We start from the raw sequence: 21,886 nt of genomic DNA on the forward strand, positions 1-21,886 counted from the left end.
TTTCAACCATCTAGACATCTTAATGAATTTGTTTGTTCATATCTCTCTTTTTTTTTCTTTTTTTTTTTTTTTTTTTTTTTTTTTGACCTTTAAATGCACAAAGGGATAATTGCATTACGAATCCCCTAAAAAAAACACATTAAATTGCAAAAAGGGATAACTAATACTTATCTGATGGGTTATTGACCCATTTGACGAAACGGAAACTGGACAAGAGGGAGACGTATTGGAATAGAAATCCATAGAATTACTTCAATAGCCATGACAAGGAATTCCTGTCTTTTCAACTGCGTGTGACAACAAGAATACTTCATAACGAAGTTCAGAAATACCTCATTTTCTTAGAAAGTATTTCAAATTCTGAAGCTGAAAGCTACAAACATATAAGACAAAACTACCAGGGCCAGAGGCCCTTGTGAACTCCCCATGTCATTTCCTCTTATTCAATAATGCGACCAAATTGTCAAATTTAAGAAGCTTAGGATGCAACCAAAATCTATTCTTGGTCAGAAGAGGATTTATAAGAACAACAGGCCAATGCTAGTGTGTTCAAGACGTGCAGGTGCAGCAAAGTTGTGGCTGTAATTGAATATATACAATGTCAATATCCAGAGTGAATTTTCCGGGACTAATTGGAATCAACCATATGAATCTGCAATACACACCTTTACCGGCGATGCAAACTTTATCCTCACAAAACCACATGCCATAGCAGAAGCAAAAATGGAAAACAAGCATTAATGCTAGAGCAACTTCTCATAAAAGATACTGATCCTTGGGCATGAAAAAGAAATAGAACACCTAAGTATTCCAATTTATCAAATTAAACCTGACACGTCAATAGTAAACCACCAAAATCTCAGCTTGAACATCAAAGCTAAATAAACGATGACAAACAATTTGAAAACTTTTTTATCAAAAACTACAGGATTTCCTTAATCTATCTCTCTCTGTTTTTGGATTTGCTTTTTTCCATTACTTTGTTTTCGGGGGTGAGAACATTGGGTTTGGTTTAGAGAGTGCTGAAAGTGGAGGTCTACTAGTTAATTCCTGGACTTCTTCCTTGATGACTTGGATGAAGGCTTTGATTGTTCCGTAGTTCCCTTGGAAGTTGTAGCTTGGCTTGCTTTTGAATTTGAGGTGCTGGAATTGGTAGCAGTAGCACCAGCATCATGCTTCTCTCTAACTACAGCACCCTGAGATCCTCTTACCTGTGCTGCTCTCTTATCCTTTCTCTTAGGCCTGTAACTGGATCTTTCTCTCTTTGGAAGCCACCTCTCTGGATCTGGCGGAGGACCTGGATTTGCTGGGTCAAATCCTTTAGGGTACCTTGGTTTTCTCTTTCTCTTTTTCTTTGGTTTTTCTTTCTTGCCCTCTTCATGTACTTCAGCAGCCAACACATGAGAACCTTCAACATGCTTTGCCCCAGACGTCTTCTCCAAACTATCCACATCAATCCCTTTGAGACCTGGTAAAGGCTTCAGTTGCTTCTCATAAGCTTCTGCCTTGTCAACATTCACACGAGCAACTGTTCTTACCAGCCCAGCCAATGCCTCTATGCTACCATGGCTTTTAACAAGTTGCTCATACAGGTGGGCAGCATCTTCCTCTCGCCCATGCCTGATCTTGAAGGAAGCAGCTTCTTGCATTATAAGATACAGCTTGTTATCCTCAACCATGGCATTTGACCACCATTTGATAGCAGAATCAAGGACTGAAGATGCACCATCAATATCTCCAGCCCGCTCTTTAAGAGCCACAATGGTGGCAACTGTGGCAGGCATGTGCTGGATATCAGGTATCTTAGCCAGGGAGTCAGCTGCAACTTGAGGATGGCCGGCAGCAGCTGCAACTTGTGCCCTTGCAAGAAGAACAAGCTTGGATTTATCAGGGAACTTTTCAGCAAATTGTGCCAGTATTTCTTCAGCTCTAGCAGCCTTATTCTCCTTGATCAAGACTGCAGATTGAAGCAGCACAGGTATCACACTGTCAGCAAACATGTCTGTCAATGCAGCAACAATTTCCCGTGCCTGTTAAACAATTCCCAATAAATAGAAGTCATTAATAAAGTGCAGAATCCCAGTCCATTATTTTTTATAATGTTATAGAGGAGACAAATGGCTTGCAAGTTAAAAAAAGCAAAAAGATAAATGGAATACCTGGTCCATCTTATTCGCATGGAGAAGTAAAAGCACCCGATTAGCATATATAGTTTCTCTTTGTTTTGGAGAAAGCTTCTCCAGTCCACGAGCAAGCTGGAAACCCTGTGCATCTTTTTCTTTAAGCCGATCAAGCTTCCTCAGGTTATCAGAAACATCTCTCGTTCCTTTCAGAGAAACAAGATTGTTGATCGCCACAGCAAAAGATGATTCATCTGCCAGATTCCGGTTAATAATGTCTGTATAAGCTTCCATTGCCTCTTGTGAGCGTCCCAACAGCTGATAAAATAAGCTATTGCATCATTGGCTATTTGACAAATCCCAAATCACAACAGTAAGCCATTCGCATTATTTCATTGTTTTACCTGCTGAACATATGCCAATTGGACAGCTATAGGAGCCAATTCAATCTCTATATCATCCTCAGCCAAGTTGTCATCCATCAATGTTTCCTGACCAATCCTGACAGAAATATGGAAAGAAGCATATTAGTCTTTGAAAAAAATTATAGGTCAAAGAATAATTTATGCTAAAAAGTTTGATTTAAGAGGAAAATTGTGCAAACATTGCTGAGATGTGTCCATTGCAAAAAATGAACAAAGACATTTCATCAACCGGGGAGAAAATTATAAAATTAATGCTTCTTTTACCATTCCTCCTATGCCATATTCAATCATGAAAGCCAGCGGACAAAGAGGCAAGGGCTAGTCATACCATTCTCTAACAAAGAGAAAAAGGTTTCAAAAAATTCATCTATTTGATTGATGAGTCATAAAAAAATTCATGTTCGTACGGTTATTAAGACTATAAGAAGGAATAACCGAATTGACTAGCTAATTCACTCGTAATATTCAGCACAGAATAATGCTTTATTTGTTATGTTCTAGAAAACTGATTATTCACTAGCACTAACTAATGCCAAAGAAAAATAATATGAGAATCACATGAGAAGCACTTTGTGTTCAGTGATAAAAAGGTAGTATGCGCATCACCTTCGGGCTGTCAGCAATAGTTGTTCTGCATCTTTATACTTATTTCTTTCGATCAAAGAACAAGCAGTGTTGTATGCCAACTCAAAGCTGCTAGATGCTTTAATTCTCTGTGCTTCCATCAACCCTTGCACTTCAGAAGATCTCCCACCCAAAATCAAACCAGCAACCAGGTTAATTTCTAAGGAATCAATCTTGGATTTTTGAAGCTTTTGATAGATATCAACACAAGCATCCATTTTTCCCATGCGAAAGAGAATCTGAGATTCTAACAGCATGGTTTCAGTATTTCTCTCTTGGCCTTTCAAGGACTCCAAAGCTTCATTCAACTTGTTCTGTCTGTACAAACAGTATGCCTGTTCAGAGGAAAACGAAAGCCATATAGTTTAAATTAGAAACTTTGACAGCCACATAATATTGCTGTCTGGTCCCATCTAACATGAATCTTGAAATAAGCGTTTCCCCTATTTTTGCAGAGAGGCAGTTGCCACGGATCAAATATAAGACCTCCAGGTCACAAGTCGAATACCACCAAAGCTACCCTCTCAATCTGAGTCTTGATATCACAGCACAGAATTCAAACTAAGCAAGCACCAACATGAAATGACAAGACAAAAAGACTTCATTCCATTACAAACACCTATAAAGAAGCAAACTAAAAGAACTAAAAGAAACCATACAGATCATGCACCAAAGAACTAAAAAATAAATGATTTCTGCTGTCCTTCGGTCTTTCTTCTTTTACATCTTCCAATGAATTATTATTCTACCGGTTATGCATACTTAAACTATAATTAACATTTGCCAAATAGTAAATGCAATATAAGCAGCCAAAAGTTCCTAAAAGTAAGTAAAAATTCTCCTTTCCATTATTAATAAATATCTGGCCAAAATTATATAAACCAATACGCGTTACTAACCAGAAAAAACAAACTACATTTAAGTTTAGAACATATGGAGAAGCTCAATTTGGCCTACCTTGACAAAACTGAAGTCAATAGGAACTCTCTGAGCTGCCTGAATCGTTGAAAGTGCATCGTCAATGCTATCAGCCTTTATCAATGCCACAACTTTGCATCGAATTGCGTCCTCATCGGCAGGAGATATACTAAGAACTGTATAGTAACAACTGATACTTTAATATTCAAAGACCAAACTATACAATGTAACAGTTTAAAAAAAAAAAAAAAGGAATGTTGGAATCTATAAATGGACCTTGATCTGAGACTTTGACGGCTTGCTCGTAATCGGATCGCTGGATATGTTTGTTCAGGGTAGTGAAAAGATCTTCGATTGCAGGCGGAGGCTGCGACGGCGACGGTAAGGGTTTTCCTTTGTCTTTGGGCTTAGGAGCCATGGTAATTTTCTCGGAAAACAAACAGGAAACCGGGAGAGAAAACGGAAGTAGCAGATGAGAAAATGGAGATTAGAGTAAAAAGCAAATGGGGTTCTTTTGTTGTCTCCAACTCCGCCCGACTCGTAATTTGGCTTGATAAATTCTGGGCCGTTGATGTAAATGGGCCACATTAAAAGGTTTGGGCTCTATAAATGTAGTGGTTTAGGGCCTTTGGGCTGCTTACCTCTTCATTTGCAGTTTGAAAAGCAGCTCCTAATATATCATAAAAAAATATTGGGAAAAAAAAGAAAGATATGGACTTCTTAATAAAAAAATAAAGTAAATCTAACACATGTATGTCATGATTCGTCTCATTAAGGGCTCCAAATGAATTGAGCCAAGCTCTGTGACCTCGAGTATGGGCTGGCTCGTAAGTTGTATTCAAATTTGATCAAATTTAAAAAAATAAATTCAAGTTTGCCTCATTTACAATTTTAAAATTAAAAAAAAATATTATTTATAAATTTAAAATTTATACTCTAATTCGAATTTAGCTAGTAATTGATTAAACTTATTAATAATTTTGAACACACATGGAAAAGAATTTGAATTTAAATTCTCCATTTTTTTATAAAAGGAAATAAAATATATAAAAAAAATAAATAATAGGTCAATATGTTATTTTCTTTCCAATTTAAAAAGAACGTGAGAAAAAAATAACTGAAACTATTATTTCACCCTTATTTATTATATATATATATATATATATATATTTTAAATGAAGGTTAAATTAATAATTTTATTATTTATAAATTAGTTTTCCTTCCCCACTTTCCTATAACCTATCCAAACAAACATAAAGGCTCTATTAGACAATAACAATTTTATTAAATTTATTTATATTATAATAATTACTAAAACAATTAATATATCCAACTATATCAATAAGAATAAGGAAAATAAAAATATTTTATTTTCTATTTTCTTTCTATAATTTATCTCCTCCCTAAATTTTTATCCCAACAAGTCCGTAAGGAATTATGGGCTAGCGCGTAGAGACCTAGGCCATGGGCCTTCTCAGTCATAACAATCAATCAGCAACCATGAAGCATTAATCGATATGGCCGGCCCTGTAAATCGTATGCCTGAAGCTCTCTGATCATTATTTTGAATTTTAGCAATTTTTTTTTATCATGCCATTATAAAAGCTTGGCGTCAATTTTCATTAATTTTCCGCCCAGAGCTTCCCTGAAACCAAAAAATTTCCCTCCCAATTGCCGTTGGTGAAGAAATGATGGAAGGTCAAGGAAACTGCGAGAAAACGACAAACAAACAGAAACAGCGAAACCAGAATCTACTCGCCTTCACCGGCGCTGCCGCTTTACTAGCTCTCACTGTTAGCTTCGCTATCTCCGCCTTCAATTCCCATCGCAAAAAGTCAAAGAAGAAAGGTCATTGCCTTGCCTCTCTTTCGACTTCTATTATCTTTCTCAATTTCCTCTGAAAGTAGAAACACAAGTTTGAATATGATTCTGACTTTATTTGCTCTGAGTCTGAGCATTTATTGGTTTTAAATAGATCTTCCAGGTTCAACAGTTCACATCAATCTTTCTGCGTCTGAGATTTTGAAATTAGCTAATCGAATAATTTCCAAGTCAAAAGAGGTTCACGACGCAGTTGCTTCTATACCTCTTGACAAGGTAAATTCACTGTACATTTATTAATTTTGACTTATATTAATTGTTCTGTTATTGTTGCTGTCTGTTTTCTGTACTTGCTCAGCTACTGTGTTGACATATGCAGGTCACTTATGCTAATGTTATCGCACCGCTAGCAGATTTGGATGCACAGCATTTTCCACTGATTCAGTCTTGTGTGTTCCCTAAGTTGGTATCTCCTTTGGAAGATGTGCGCAAAGCAAGTGCCGAAGCTGAGCGGAGAATAGATGAGCACATTTCTACATGCAGGTTTCATTTACTTATTCCAATCATTGTTTACTACATTTCCATCCATAGTTTTGTTGAAACACGTTAAGTAATATATATCAGCTATATTGTCGTTAGGTGCTTGTGACAGACTGGAATTGGTACATGGCAATAATACCAAAAGGTTGAGTGGTGATTTTTTTTTTTTCTTAGTCATTTTTTTAAGAGAAAGGGAGATGTGGGAAATGTTGTAATCGTGTTAAATAAGATGTTTTCTTGATGGCATTAGTGAGAGAGATCACCACTTGATAGCATATTGAGCTCTTGCTTGGAACTCTAAATCCTAAAAAAGAGTCAACGCTTGGTAAAGCCATAATTAGAGGCTACTAGAAAAGCTGTGGATGTGTTTAATATGGGGTAAGCTTTCCATACTTTAATATAAGATAACTACGAATATGCTTGCTAATAAAGCAAGCATGTAATCAATGGTTCAAGCCAGATTTGGTTAAATATTAAGTTGGTGCAAGGCTTTTATGTTGATATTATTCAATTGTTTAGGAGTAAAAGTCTACCTTTTACACTAAATGCAATCAACATTATCATCAGCCTTATCTGTGGTGCAATCAAACTGGTTAGATAGGCATTTACTAAAGAGCATTAGATGAAACATTATGGCTTCATCACGCACGAAATTAACACTGTCCTGTTTCATGCAAGTGATCAGTAAACGTGAAGATGTATATCGTGTTGTGAAGGCTTTTGCTGTGAAAGGGGAATGGATGAGTCCTGAAGCAAAACATTATGTTAAGTGCCTGGTAAGGAGTTTAACATTTTATTTTCATGCTTGGAACATTATTTACTATGATATACTTTATGAACTGGCTTGAACCTGCAGATCAGTTGGCATTTTTATTTAGAACTTTAACATCTTGTAGTCCTCGAAAATTTCATTCAGTTGAACAAATTGTTCAATTCAAATATTAATTTTTTTCCTGATTGTGACAGGTTACTGACTTTGAACGGAATGGTCTGAACCTTACTGTTACTAAGAGAGAGGAAGCTCAACGCCTGAGAGCTCAAATTGATGAGTTAAGCTTACGATATGTCCGAAATTTGAATGATGATAGCACTTATCTTCTTTTCAGTGAGACTGAGCTGGTTGGATTACCAATAGAGTACCTGAAGGTTATTTCTTGTTAATTCATTCTTTCTCCCTGTCTCTCTGTGGTACGAGGGATGAGCATGGTTGTGGGAAGGCTCACTCTTTCTAAATGGCTCAGCTTTAATTCGATCCTGATTCATAAATTATTTAGGGAACTGATGGGCTCTTTTTTCCCCTTCGTTCTAATATGCTCAATACTCAAACATATAAATTCACCAGGTTTATTTTTTTAGCTGTTTGCTTAGGTGGTTGACTCATAAAATGTGTGCATGTGCTAATAGTAGAGGTGGTTGCCTGATAATTTGAGCCCCTAAAGTTTAATTTTTGAAAGATATTGCACAAGTTGATCTGGGCATTTAGTTGACTAATGGTGGATAATTTAATTAAGTGGATGCTCCAGATGTGGATCTTAATGCATAGAACATACTAAGTATGTTTTGGAACTCGCCTTCTTCAGACGAGCTTCTATAACAGATCCATAGTTGTAATGTTTATGCTTTCTTTTAGGAAAACCTTTTTTTTAAAAACCTTAAATAGAGATTCATTATTTCAAAAGGAAATGCCAAAGAAGCTACTGATGTTTATGGAGAAATTCTATGCTGCTTATCTATGATAATTGAACTGAATTTTCATTAACAATGTTGTCTTTCAATGGCATGGATTTTTCTCCTTTGCAGAGCTTGGACAACAATGAAAATGGTAAATATAAGGTTACAATGAAAAGTCATCATGTTGTAGCGCTGCTGGAGCTTTGCAAGGTATGATATATTATTATGGTTCCTTATTTTGTGCCTCACACCCTTAGTTGGGCTTGAATTCTTGATTACTTGCTGTAAGTCGTGTTGCACTTTACACAACTTTTCTTATTAGGACAATATTTTATTGTGAAAATAATTGAAAATTGAGGACTCATGCATCGATCAAATGTGTTGGGAACAATTTGACTTATATAAAATATAGAACAGAGATTGTTGATGTTCTTTGTACAACCTTGCTAACTCCTTACATTCTGATTTTGGACAAGTGAGGTCCATTCTTCTGTTCAGAATTCAAACAGCAGAGAGAATTGTGTGGTGGGGTGGATGACAATTGTGAGGCACTTCAACAGCAGAGAGATAAGGGGAGGAGGGTGAGGAATAGGAGGTATAGAACTGCAAAATAACTAGCAATAGAAATTATATTGAAGGGTATTCTGGCAGGAAAGTAAAATTCAACTTGATCAAAATTAACCTTTTGAAATATTTTATGGGTAAGGAATATGATAAGAATTAAAGAATTGCTCTTGCCAATATTATCACACAGAATAATGCTACATCCAATTCGCAATGATCAAATATTCAGTAGACAGCACCGGATACATAAAGTTCCACTTTGTTTCATTGTGGCCATTGACCTTAGAAGTGTCTTTAAAATTCAATTTTTGAGCTTATTGTTTTTTCTTTCTTGTAATCTGATTTGGTTACCTTTATGATATTTATTTTAAAATTGTGAAGGTAGGAACAACGAGGAGGATTGTTGCTACAACATATGGGAAGAGGTGTGGAGAAGTCAATCTCTCTGTCTTAGAACGTTTGGTAAATGTAGTTTCTTTTGTTATTTATAAACATCATAAATGTTTATATTACCAATACAATTGACATTTTGCCACTGTTACAATCATTTGTATCTTTAATTTTAAGTTCATTTGTGATGAAAACTTATTATAATTTTTTTTCATAGCCAAAACTGTACTTAGAACTTGAAATCTTGAAATCTCTAAGAAGTCTACTTGCATTTGAAATGGCAATAGCCTTCGTATCAGAATCGTCCGCTTATGCTTATTTATTTAAGTTGTTTTATAAGTCTTTTATAATGTGTTTTAACTACAAGCACATAAAACAAGTCAGCCTATGGTATTTAGGTTGAATTGCGCCACAAGTACGCAAGGCTATTTGGCTATTCAAACTATGCAGATTACGCTGTTGACCTTAGAATGGCAAAGACATCCTCAAAGGTTTGCACAATGTTTTTAATTTTCTTAAAGCATATCTTTAATTTTTTTTTTTTTTTTTTTTCCCATTGAAGTAAGAATAAAGTTAAAGAAGTGATTTTATGGATTCTGATTTATCTCTCGGTTTTCTCTGTAATGAATCAGGATGGTTGATTGTTTTAGCTATACCATCTTATTGTTTGTCCTATTTCCTGATATTTTATTCTCGACCCTTATCTTCAAATCAGGTTTTTGAATTCTTAGAGGATATCTCTGCCAGTTTAACTGACATGGCAACCAGAGAACTCAACGTGTTGAAAGATTTAAAGGTAAGAATACGTTTGACCCATTATTTCCTGTGCAAAGTTTATCTATTCCAACTTATTCTTTTTATGTTTTCATTTTTCTGGTGTCATGATGCATCAGAAGAAAGAGGAAGGCGAGATTCCATTTGGAATTGAGGATCTATTATACTATGTGAAGAGGGTTGAAGAAAAACAGTTTGATCTGGACTTTGGAGTACTCAGGAAATTCTTTCCTGTCAATTTGGTTCTATCTGGGATATTCAAAATAGTGCAAGACCTTTTTGGTAATCATATCTAGCTTTTAGAGTGTTCTCCTAATTTATTATTGGTGCATACTTAATGAAGTCAGGTTAAATGTTCATCTTATATGATAAATATTTATAATCACTTCCCTATCTTTGTATCCTACAGGATTAAGATTTCAAGAAATGTCAGACCCTGAGGTTTGGCATAGTGATGTTAGTGTCTTTTCAGTATTGGACTTAGGTTCTGGTGAACTCTTGGGCTTTTTCTACCTTGATTTATACAAAAGGTAAGCTCATTATTTTGACTTCTCAATGTATTCTTTGAGTTTACTTCTGTTGTTGAGAGAAATAGGATTGCTTTATATAACAGGGAAGGAAAATATGGTCATACTTGTGTGGTGGCTCTGCAAAATGGTGCATTACTATCTAATGAAGCACGGAAGGTGATATTTTTGGATTCCTACTCTGTGAAAATTTAAACGTTGAAACTTTCTAGTTTCTAAACACTAATTTATTCTGCTTTGGATTGTGTATTCAAATCCAACAGCTCACTTCACGATTTATGGGATAAATTCTATTGTCCTAAAGGAGCCGTTTTTTGTGGTTTTTTCAAGCATTTATACTCGTTCTCATTGCATTGACCAACTTTCTAATTGCTGTTTAGTATCAGTCCCTTTGAGTTGAACAAAACACTTGTTATAGGACCATTGGTTTGGGAAACAATGGTATTCTGGATTTCACTGGGCTTCACTTTAGTAGCATTCACAGGCTTGCAATCTCCTGCTTTGAAATGGAAGGATTTACAATGCTTCCCTCTCTACCTTCCTTTTCCATGGATACATCTTCGATATTGCTTTTTAATTGACTCGGCTTTGCATGATAAACTTGCTTAAGTAGTTAGTTATCTACTGGATCACATACAGAAAAATGAAGATCTTTTTAATGTCTTTTTTTTTTTTGGTTTCCATATCATATTTTTGATATATCTTCTATGATTCAAAGTATTGCTTCCTTCTTTGTTTAGGTTTGCATATTTCATGAATTATAAGTATCAAAAAATGCTTTGTTTTTATAAGTTAAGCTCATTAATGCTTGGTTTGATGTAAGTAGATTCCAGTAGCATTATTTATATCTCAACTGCTTAAGGATAGTGGTGGTCATCCCAGTTTATTGAGATTCTCTGAAGTGGTTAGCCTTTTCCATGAGTTTGGCCATGTGGTAAGTTGATTCTGTTTCATGCCATTTCTTTTTGGACATGTGATAACTTCTGTTGCAGTAGTAACTGAGATAAAATCAGGATATATTCCTTGAATTTTATTGATAATGCAGGTCCAACACGTTTGCAATCGTGCATCATTTGCCAGATTCTCAGGGTTGCGTGTTGATCCCGACTTTGTGGAGATCCCTTCTCTGGTGTTAGAAAACTGGTAAGTAGTTTTATCATATTTGACCATATTCTGAATGGGCAGAACACAACTTACTTTCCTGTGCTTATTTAATGTTCTAGGTGTTATGAGAGCTTCTCTTTAAAGTTGATATCAGGTTTCCATCAGGTAATGATTCATTTTGTGAATCTCTTATTGTGAAATCCTTGACAGATAATATACTCTTCCTCCTTACCAACTTTATGAGAAAAATGGGGACAGAGGCATGGTCATCTTCCCTTTCTCTCATTATGGTGTCCCTCTGTATCCACATGAGAGAGAGAGTGTGTGTCTTTTTGTGGGTCTGTATGTTTGTATGTAAATATACGTTTAGACACAAAGCTGAAAAGCGTTCCAAATGAACCTTCCAGATACGCTTTTGTCAATTTTGGTTGTATTTGATATTCCGCTATTCGTGATCTATAGGATATTACAAGGCCCATTAATGATGAAATATGCAAATTGCTTAAAAGATGGCGATATTTCTTTTCTGCACTTAAATTGAAGCAGGAAATCCTTTATTGTAAGTCTACTGTATCTTTTTTTTCCCCTAACTGGTGTTTTATTGAATTGCTTGAGACATCATCCTTGAAACTTGTGCAGGAACATCTAATAGGTTTCAGATGTTAGTTTGAGATGTTCACATAATTGTCTGGTTACTCTTTATAGTATAATCTTCTGAAGTTTTCAAGGTGAAGGTAAATTGGAATTGTTCATAGATACTTAGTAAATGATTTGCTGGGCATCCAGCTGAGCTGATGCCTGTGTTTGTTGGGAAGCAGTGGAGTGCATTGTTAGGACTGTCCTGGCATCCACAATTGCCTCCACACTTAGGAATATACCCATAGCAGCTCTCTATTCATGGAAGGAAAAAAAAGATTATTTTGGTGGATATTCTGGGTGGCTGGGATAATGATACTTTTGCCATAAAAAAGATTCAAGGGGGATAACTTGGATCTTGGTGCCTAGTAATTTATGTTAGAAATCATGGAAACAATAAATGGCTAGTAAATATGAAGTCTTTTTTTGTGAAAACTGGTGCTAAACCTTCCTCATTTGTTTATCCAACTTTTACCTGCGCGTATAATTGTCACATGCATCCATGCATTCCACATGAAATAGTTCATGCGGTATCTGGATATAATATGATGACTTTCTCCATCATACAGCATTATTTTGGCAAAAGAAATATTAAATTGAACACTGAAGACATATACTGATTTTATGTTGAAGGATCGGTTATGAATGGTAACAGTTATGCCAGATTGTTCCTTCCTACTATTAGTGACTCAAAAGTATATGTATTATGACATCTTTGTCAAATTATGAATTGCCCCATCCTATAATCTAGCATGACTCTTATGTGTGTGTTGTCCAGGTCTTTTTGATCAAATTATACATTCTGCTGACAATGTTGACATTGTCGAGTTATTCAAGCATCTTCACCCTAAGGTAAAAGGACTATACATGATTATGCTGTAAAGTTCGTCTATAACTTGGATATTCCTACCGGTGTCCCCACCAAATGCGATCTAATAAGAATCTGTTTGACTTTGATTGTCCAGGTTATGTTAGGTCTGCCAATGTTGACTGGGGCCAACCCAGCTTCATGTTTCCCACGCAGTGCTATTGGTTATGAAGCTGCTTGTTACAGTCAGATTTGGAGTGAGGTTTAGAACACTTTTATAAATTTTCAAATGCATATCTAAAGACTATGTTAACACTTTTTACGGCTTGCCACATTGCTTCATTTTGTGACTCTGTTATGGAGGCGTCATTTCCCCATCAAAATTATTACTGATTCCTTAAATGCCTTTCAGGTCTTTGCAGCTGACATATTTACCTCAAAATTTCATGAAGATCTTTTGAACCACAATGTTGGCATGCAGTTTAGAGACAAGGTAATTTTGTTAGCGTGCAATTTTATTTGTTATTATTTTAAAAAAGCTGAGTCTTAAGTTCTCATTTTGTTTCTTTGAAGGCTTATGTACCACTTACAGGAGTATGTGGATCTCCATGTGCTTCTTTGTGAATGAACCTGTTAAACTTTGATGGTCTACTTTTGTTCTTTTCGACCTTTATCTTATTCAATTTCATGGCAGGTACTGGCCCCAGGAGGAGCAAAAGAACCAATTGAAATTTTATCAGATTTCCTTGGAAGAGAACCATCCATTCAAGCTTTTATTGATAGCAGGGCCGAATATTTATGATGTCAATGTCAAATATTTAATGAAAATTAGCAAGGTTTGCAATCGAAATTGTCTCATGGCATCTGTTGGTTTTGGTTTTCTGCAGAAGTAACCTTTGCTTTATTTATTTAATTTCGGTTTAGGTATGTTTCTATATTTCTGTATATAATAAAGTTTTGATGCATCCATAGAATCCCTTCAGAAAAGTTTCGAGTTTCAAGCTTTAGATGCTAGGTTGCATTTGTTTGCTGCAGGTAGATCAAAAGAACTTAGGACTCTTTCCTATTTTCACTAGTTGATAAGGAAATATTTATTTCTATTAAGCGGATTAATTTCTTTGGATATATTTAATTATAGGTCAAGTTGGTTGCTATCGCCTATTAGTAATTATTTTACAATTTACATTTTATTATAGCTTGTCAAACAGGTACTTAAATTATGCAATTTCGAGGGCTCAAAAGCACATGATACGCAATTTCTCAGTAGGTAAGCAGAGGCTGCTGGTCCGCTATTGTGGACCCACCAAATTGGTCATGGTGAAGGAATCCCCATAGGACTTAAATTAATGTTCACTTGCCAATGGAGGTTATAGATTGACCTTTCTTCAAAAGGGGACCAACTTTGAGCATTTCAAAACTTGGTATGGGGGAAGAATGGTATGTGAAAGTGAGAACAACTATACCTATCTAAAGGTATTTCTGTTCTTGGGATCTCCAAAAAATATGGTAATGCTTTTTCTCAAATATTCCTTGTGGTTTGAAATTATTCTAAGTTTATATAAAACTTTTTTGGTATTGATTTGAAAAAAGGTCATTTTAAATACTGTTGAGGAAAAACAATTTGGAATGTTGTGTGCTTTTGTAACTTTCACAATTAATAAATAATGAAATTCATCTTAATCATTTTTTTAATTAAAATTTTCAATGAAATGTTTTTTTGCAACAACAGCTCAAATAGCAATTTTGAATTCATATGATCAGCCTAAGCTGTAAGCCAGTGTTCTCAAATCGCAGCCATGGAAAATTGAAGGCAGATGAAAATTTCGTAGCTTATTTTGTTCACTTTTGGAAGTGAAAGAAGAGTTAGTGTCAATGGGTGGGACCATTGTGATAGCTAGAAACATTCCTATTAAATTTATGAATTGATAAATATAATTAAAGATTTTAATTTTATCGGTTGAAAAAATAAAAATAATTTAATTTTGATTGGTTATATTAATTTTTTATTTAAATTTGAATTTCATTGATAAGCTAAAAAATTCTATTACATGCTAAATAAAGTATATATAAATATTTTAAATTTTATTGGTTGAAAAAATAAAAATAATTTAATTTTGATTGGTATATATTATATTATATAAGATATAAATATGATAAGAATATGATATATTTAATTATTATTTGATTGGTTATCATGCATGCGACAGGATTCATAAACTTAAAAAAAAAAAAAAAAAATTCGGTTTTAAAATTATTTTGGTACGAGATCGTTCGTTGTTAGTTCCGCGTCTCTTCTTTTAGGCTACTATATATTTTCGTTCTTATTATTCTAGACTATAATATTTTGATGTAAAAATATATTTTCAGTACAGTCATGCATGAACTATAATTTTTTTCAAAAAAAAAAAAAAGAATTTAAAAATTTTAAAACTAAAAAAATATTTATAAATTTCAATGCCACGAGTTTCTAAGGGTTTTGTAATATTATGCCCTTGCTAAGTTACTGTGCCATATAAAAAAGTTTAGATAAAATATCGATCTTATTCAAATAAAATTGAAAGGAATTATTTACTTCCGTCTTACCATAATATAATAATAGACTCACTTTATTTACATTTCAAAAACATTTCACATTGTTTTAGTTTAATCATTTTGTACAATTAATATTAATTAAATATTGAAATAAAAAGTTATTATTATTGCCACTTATATTAATTAATTCCATAACTTTAATTGCCTTCATCATTTTATTAATATTAATTAAAGTGTAAATTAAGAAAAATTAAATAAAATTTGTAATTTAATCATATTAAATACTTCCACCGTTTTATTTTATTTACATGGTTTGATAAAATATACATATTAAAAATTCAGTCAATAAAAATTATTTTATCTTTTTTTATCCATAATAACTTGTTAAAATACTAAAAATTTTTTCAATTATAAAGATTATTATCGAAAAAATAATTATTTATATATTTAAATTTAGAAATGCAAACATCCAGACAAAAAATAACATGAAAGAGAAAATATATTTTTCTAATTTAGTTAATAATATCTTTTATTTTGAGATAAATGGAGCAACTTCTCAACGGGTGAAGTGTTATAATAACGTGTTTATCATTTTTCAATCATTAAATTCAATTTGTATTGAGATCAATAAAATCGTTATTATATATGCATATTGATAAGTAAAACGACGGATTTTAATTAACAAAAATTAAAATTTTATAATTCTAAGTCAAAACTTGGAGGTGTCGAAGTCTTCTTTCCTGGCTTTGAATTTGCAGTCTCTGTTACCTTCGTTTTGACTGAGCTCTCAAAGTTAATTACTGATTAGCACATAAAAGTAGACGAAAACAGAAGAAAACAAATAATACTAGAATAAAATAAAAGGAGTTAACTTTCCCAGTCAACAAACACCAACGAGAAAGTTTGAATTCTGGGTCTGTAAGGACATGCTGCATACCCATCAATCATGAGGAAGGCTTTTCTTAGTTTATTCTATAATCTTTTTCATCTCGGCTTTCTCCTCTCTCTCTTCTCTATACCTCTGTTTTTTTAACTTGCAAGTGCTTTTATTTCCAATTTTTTGATTGTCAGCATTAGCTTATTTAATAGCATTCGCTGATTATGGTAGCCTTTAATTCAGGGAAGCTGGTGGATAAGGGAATGTGGTGAATAAATCGTCTTTAATAAAAGGGTTTCTTTTCTTTTTTTTTTTTCTTTTAAATTTCATTTTAGAAAATTGGTTGCTGATCTGTGCTTAGGGAGACTTGAAATTTTTGGGTTTCCCAATTCTAGTCAAAAAGTAGGGATTTTGGATATTGGGTTTTTTGTGAAGAGGGAGTGAGGGAGAAGGCATAAAGTTGGACAAGGGTTTCTGTTTTGCTTTGAGTGAGACTGTAGAAATCAGGGAGTTCACCTTGATGTGTGGGTCGAGAAGTGAGTTCGCTTTTGACTTTGTGGATGAGAAGGAGAGTTTTGGCCGCTTATTTGCTTGCTGTTCTTGGAAGTACAGATTAAATTAGCTCTTTGGTTGGGTTAAAATCATTAGTTATTTACTTCCATTTCTCTCCAAGTGGGTTTTACTTCAATTTGATGATTATGAGAAATTTGGATTTGGTTTTTGTTTGATGGATTCTCATTAGTATTGGACTGGGTATTGAAGATTTTTGGTATCAGTGTTGTGTTTCTTTCAGAAGGTAGTCTTTTGCTTGTTTATGTAAATTATGTTAAAGCAGATACTCAGTAAGCTTCCACGAAAGTCGTCTAAATCGACTGAACATCGTGATTATGGTGGAAGTCTGGTTGGTGATTCCAATGCTTCCACTGGCTTAAGAAGAAGTGATTTAGGGGCTAGTAAGTCAGTGAAGTTGAACATCACATCTGTGGCACCGAACAGTTCTGCTTCAGATACAGGACAAAACCATGGTAACAAGATTCAGCGAGGTGTAAGTTTGAAGCAGAATGGGAATCTGGGGTTTTCTTCTTATGAAGGATTGCCTGCCTTCAGGGACGTTCCTAATTCTGATAAGCAGAACTTGTTTATAAGAAAGCTCAACCTGTGTTGTATTGTATTTGACTTCACTGATCCCACAAAGAATCTTAAAGAAAAGGAGATCAAGCGACAGAATTTGTTAGAACTAGTAGATTATATAACTTCTGTGAATGGAAAATTCACAGAAACTGTTATGCAAGAAGTTATAAAGATGGTGGCTGCAAATTTGTTTAGGACGCTCACTCCTCAACCACGTGATAACAAAGTTGTAGATGGTGTTGAGTTAGACGAGGAGGAGGCTTCTATGGATCCTGCATGGCCGCATTTGCAGCTTGTGTATGAGCTTTTCTTGAGGTTTGTGGCATCATCTGAGGTGGAGGTAAAACCAGCCAAAAGATACATCGATCAATCCTTCATTGTCAAGATGCTGGATTTATTTGATTCTGAGGATCCTAGGGAAAGGGAATACTTGAAAACCATTCTGCACCGTATTTATGGCAAATTCATGGTGCATCGACCATTTATCAGGAAAGCTATTAATAACATTTTCTTTCAATTTATTTTTGAGACGGAGAAGCATAATGGGATTGCTGAATTTTTAGAGATTTTGGGTAGCATTATTAATGGGTTTGCTCTGCCACTGAAAGAGGAACACAAAATGTTCCTTGTTCATTCTCTAATTCCTCTGCACAAGCCAAGATGCTTGGCAATGTACCATCAGCCATTGTCATACTGCATTAGTCAATTTGTGGAGAAAGACAGCATGCTTGCAGATACTGTAATAAGGGGTTTGTTAAAGTACTGGCCTATCACCAATAGTTCAAAGGAAGTCATGTTTCTGAATGAGCTGGAGGAAATTTTGGAAGCAACCCAGCCATCAGAATTTCAGCGTTGTATGGTGCCCCTGTTTCAGCAAATTTCTCAATGTTTGAATAGTTCACACTTTCAGGTAATATGTCTCCACATGTTTTTGGTTATATTCTGCTTTAATTTTTGTATGAAAAAGGCTTCTCTGCCTTAGTATGTTTAAATTCTTTTGCTTAGTTGCAAAGGTAACTTTTATGAAACATGCTTAAACTCTTTTATCATTCCAACTGCAAAGAGAATTGTGCAGTTAGATTCTGAATGCTTTAATTACGTTTCTCTCAGTTTCATTTATCATGTCTATACTGTTGGGAAATGGTTAGTCAAATATAAATCCAGATTGTTCTCTCTCTTCTTTGTGTTGTTTCCTATGTTGTGATCCTACCTAATCTTAATCTCTTTTTTAATGTATTTATTCCTATGTGGGTTAAGTGAAGGCTCATGTAAATCATGAAAAGTATTAGTGAATAGTGTCAACTACTTGGGATTTGCTAGTTTTTTGCTTTTGGTGTTCATATTTTAATATTTGCATTTCTTGTGTGCGAATTCATGTTCGTTGAGTTCTCTTGGGAGATTCTCACAGAAAAGCTTGAAGTTCATATTTATTTCCTGTTAGAAAAAAGAAAGAGGACAGAACCCGGAGTATTCCACCAAGAAATTTAGATATTATCAATATATTGTGCCATACTGGCATTGAGTTGACTGCTAGTTGACAGCTTGTTTACAGCTTGTTTACCATGTAGGAGGTCAGAATAAGACTTGAAAGTAACAAATTGTTGGAGAGCATTGGATTATTTTAAAGATGAATCTTTCTAATGTCTGAACCTAAATTTTATTGATTATGATCTCAGGCTACAAAGTTTAGGGAAAGTATGCTAAATTAATGAAGCTGGGGTTTTGTTAATAAAGATCAAGCTGGGCAAGACTCAGAGCAGATCCTGTTGGTTTATGAGTTCTGATGTTATATTATGAGAGTCCTGCTTATGAACCTGGTACAACAAACCGTTTTCGGTGCTCATTATACCATGATTTTTCTTACTGGTTGATCCATGTATATGTCCAATATTAGATAGTAGTCTTATGTGATTCTCTACATAATTTGAAAGAAATATGGTGCAAAAAAAACAAAAAAAAAACCCCCCTCTTTTCTTCTATCTTTTTGGGATGTGATTAGTGCTGTTGTAACCAATTGTAAATAGTTGGTGCGTTGCATTCCAAATGTAAAAAATGTCCTATGATAAGCCTGAGATTAAGCTGTATACGCTAATAGAAGGGAGCAGAATTAATTGTGGCCTAATAGAGAAGTTACAGATATCATGTAGATGGATTTGAGTACTTCTGTGCAAGGCTGTAGCTGACAGCCTTAGATTTCTTTGGAATTGCCTAATCTTGTCTTTTGGTATTGACTTGATAAAATGATAGCTTCCTTTCTTCAGCTTCTCAATTTCTGAATCGGCTATTTAAGTAATACTTGCTGTTTTAGGTGGCAGAAAGAGCATTGTTCTTGTGGAACAATGATCCCATTGAGAACTTGATCATACAACACCGAAAGGTTATACTGCCTATTATCTTCCCTGCTCTGGAACAAAATGCTAGAAGTCATTGGAACCAAGCTGTCCGTAGCTTGACTTTGAATGTCCGTAAGATTTTTGACGATCTCGATCCTGAACTGTTCAATGAATGCTTACTTAAGTTTCAAGAAGCAGAAAGGAAGGAAGATGAAATTAAAGCAAGACGTGAAGCCAAATGGAAACGTTTAGAAGAGCTTGCTGCTCAAAAAGCTTCAAGGAACAAGTAGTGCTAATTCCTTGCAAATCAGCCCTACATCTCTTCAGGTCAGTGAAGGGTAAATTATACTAATGGTCACCTAACTTTGGACTTAGATTCATTCAGGTCATATATCTTCAATTTGTCATTTTTTTTGTTACTAAACTTTGATTTTTGTTTCAATGGAAGGTCACCCACTGGAATCTAGTTTTACCTGAATGGTAATGTGACATGAAAATCACATATTTCACCAAAAAAAAAAAAAAAAAATCATGATTGTGAAAGAATAAAAGAGAGAAAAAAAAAAAAAGCTACAAAATACATATGGTATAGTGAAAAATTGTCTTTTCTTTTTTTTGAACTTTTCATGTAGGTGGCATCATTTGTTAAATAAATTAATAGGCAGTTCCCAAATTAGTTTATTAGGAGAAAATATTTTTTTTAAAATGAATATTTTATTTTTAGTACCATGTTATTACTTTCGATGATTCGATTCCGGTGAGCATCTCCTGTTTAAACAAAAATTAAAGTTTAATAACTAAAAAATAGCAAATTGAAGTTATTTAACCTTAATGAAATTAAGTGCAAAATTAGGTGACCATTAGTATAATTTATCCTGTCAGTGAAAGTAAAGATTTTCATTTCTATAATATGGACGGCCAAATTTTTTGTTGAGATCGGATTCTTAAATTGATATTATCCACAGTTGAATGTTCTTAGGCTTTCAAAAAAAATTTCTTCCTACAATTTGTTTGGTCCTGGTCATTTACCAGATCCAATAAGCATTTTGTAAATTTATCCTTGTGTTGTAATTCTACATAGAGGGAGCATTTTTTCAATTTACAAAGAACATCAAATGTAATCCTCTCTATTAGATAGCTGCATGAAAGGCAAATGATTGCAACAGAAATAAAGAAAAAACATTGAAACAGAGAATCAAATGTTTGTAGAAATTCATTTAATGTTCATTGAATGCTAATGATTTTTCCTTCCTTGTGCTCCAAGAGGATAAGTACACAGAACGGAAAAGCGAGAGACGTATTGGTACCTTCTATGCCCCTGTGCTATAAGTACCAATAATTATGTGCAAACATGACTGGGACACACCAAAACAGCTGTTATGGCAGAGAAGGGTCAGATTTGCAAAATCTTGTTCCTGGCCGATGGCTATTGGCCAGAGACAATCTTTTGTTTGCTGTGTCTCCAGTAATTGTTATGTGCCTTTTGTTTCACTCTCTCAGGTATTAATATTAAGAACACTATTCCTGAAGAAAGGATTAACATAGGCTTATCCAACTAATCCATTATGTTTTAAGTGAAACGTTCAGGTCTCTATTTTGTCAAACCTCTTGAAAATTTGCTTGAATGTGATTTTGTAATTGACTTTTGTGTTTTGGCTCAAAATGCTGCATGCCTAAAAGTGAAAATGAAGGTTGAAACTAACTTCCTCCGGGCTCTAATATTGAGGAGGCTCTATCAGATGGCTTCTTTATGATAAAATTTTAGAACTTTCTTCGTGTATCAGATAAGACTGTCTTATGGTCCTCCTGCACAATATATGTCATGTAATTGAGATAAACTAGAGGGTCGTCCTCTTTATTATTTTTGCTCATATAGAAAGAATTATGGGTCCCGTCCTGAGACTATGGTGGGATCAACTCTTCATTGTTGATCATGAAGTGCCCCTACATGAAATGATATGGATTTTTGCCTCTTTCCTGATCTAGGTGCATGATGTTAGTTATACCATCTAGGATTAGGAGAAAATGATAATGTCTCTTTTGTTGTCTGTTCAAAATTGTGCAATACAAGTGACATATCAAAATGGGTAT

At 34.3% G+C, this 21,886-nt stretch overlaps 3 protein-coding genes across 10 annotated transcripts; 2 read left to right on the forward strand and 1 right to left on the reverse strand.

Annotated features, from left to right (window-relative positions):
- Positions 1-782: 782 nt before the first annotated feature.
- LOC105644752 (SRP72 RNA-binding domain-containing protein) lies at positions 783-4,611 on the reverse strand. Its single transcript, XM_012230214.4, has 6 exons — positions 4,364-4,611; positions 4,127-4,263; positions 3,152-3,504; positions 2,525-2,621; positions 2,160-2,438; positions 783-2,030 (listed from the first exon to the last, which is right to left on the reverse strand). Exons 1-6 carry the CDS (start codon positions 4,503-4,505, stop codon positions 1,044-1,046), a joined length of 1,995 nt encoding a protein of 664 aa, XP_012085604.1. The 5' UTR covers positions 4,506-4,611; the 3' UTR covers positions 783-1,043.
- A 1,008-nt stretch (positions 4,612-5,619) lies between these two features.
- Positions 5,620-14,486, forward strand: LOC105644751 (Zincin-like metalloproteases family protein). Of its 8 annotated transcripts, none has more exons than XM_012230212.4 (21): positions 5,624-5,935; positions 6,063-6,184; positions 6,288-6,451; positions 7,134-7,224; positions 7,415-7,594; positions 8,249-8,329; positions 9,065-9,145; positions 9,472-9,564; positions 9,789-9,869; positions 9,967-10,129; positions 10,257-10,377; positions 10,461-10,533; positions 11,201-11,308; positions 11,420-11,517; positions 11,598-11,643; positions 11,941-12,037; positions 12,893-12,966; positions 13,080-13,184; positions 13,335-13,415; positions 13,617-13,758; positions 14,119-14,486. In XM_012230212.4, exons 1-20 carry the CDS (start codon positions 5,776-5,778, stop codon positions 13,722-13,724), a joined length of 2,127 nt encoding a protein of 708 aa, XP_012085602.1. In that variant the 5' UTR covers positions 5,624-5,775; the 3' UTR covers positions 13,725-13,758; positions 14,119-14,486. The 8 variants fall into 8 exon arrangements, 5 of the variants coding, with proteins under 5 accessions (XP_012085603.1, XP_089574942.1, XP_012085602.1 ...); XM_020683528.3 differs by having other exon boundaries at positions 14,131-14,486; XR_002285614.3 differs by lacking the exon at positions 14,119-14,486 and having other exon boundaries at positions 5,622-5,935; positions 13,080-13,179; positions 13,617-14,076.
- Positions 14,487-16,263: 1,777 nt separating this feature from the next.
- LOC105644750 (serine/threonine protein phosphatase 2A 57 kDa regulatory subunit B' theta isoform) lies at positions 16,264-21,058 on the forward strand. Its single transcript, XM_012230210.4, has 2 exons — positions 16,264-18,372; positions 19,771-21,058. The coding sequence occupies exons 1-2, from the start codon at positions 17,155-17,157 to the stop codon at positions 20,083-20,085; spliced, it is 1,533 nt and encodes a 510-aa protein (XP_012085600.1). The 5' UTR covers positions 16,264-17,154; the 3' UTR covers positions 20,086-21,058.
- The last annotated feature ends 828 nt before the right edge of the window (positions 21,059-21,886 follow it).

Source organism: Jatropha curcas, chromosome 3 (genome assembly GCF_041381405.1).
Source record: "Jatropha curcas cultivar XTBG-Jc1 chromosome 3, XTBG_Jcur_1.0, whole genome shotgun sequence".
Classification (NCBI taxonomy): Eukaryota; Viridiplantae; Streptophyta; class Magnoliopsida; order Malpighiales; family Euphorbiaceae; genus Jatropha; species Jatropha curcas.

Coding starts and splice junctions, on each gene's coding strand:
- LOC105644752 (XM_012230214.4), bottom strand. CDS start 4,505: ATGGCTCCTAAGCCCAAAGACAAAGGAAAACCCTTACCGTCGCCGTCG. Junction 2,439..2,524: donor AATTGGCATATGTTCAGCAG/GTAAAACAATGA, acceptor TTATTTTATCAG/CTGTTGGGACGCTCACAAGA. Junction 2,031..2,159: donor ATGCGAATAAGATGGACCAG/GTATTCCATTTA, acceptor ATTGTTTAACAG/GCACGGGAAATTGTTGCTGC.
- LOC105644751 (XM_012230212.4), top strand. CDS start 5,776: ATGATGGAAGGTCAAGGAAACTGCGAGAAAACGACAAACAAACAGAAA. Junction 9,565..9,788: donor TGGCAAAGACATCCTCAAAG/GTTTGCACAATG, acceptor TCTTCAAATCAG/GTTTTTGAATTCTTAGAGGA. Junction 11,518..11,597: donor TCTCTGGTGTTAGAAAACTG/GTAAGTAGTTTT, acceptor TTAATGTTCTAG/GTGTTATGAGAGCTTCTCTT.
- LOC105644750 (XM_012230210.4), top strand. CDS start 17,155: ATGTTAAAGCAGATACTCAGTAAGCTTCCACGAAAGTCGTCTAAATCG. Junction 18,373..19,770: donor TGAATAGTTCACACTTTCAG/GTAATATGTCTC, acceptor TTGCTGTTTTAG/GTGGCAGAAAGAGCATTGTT.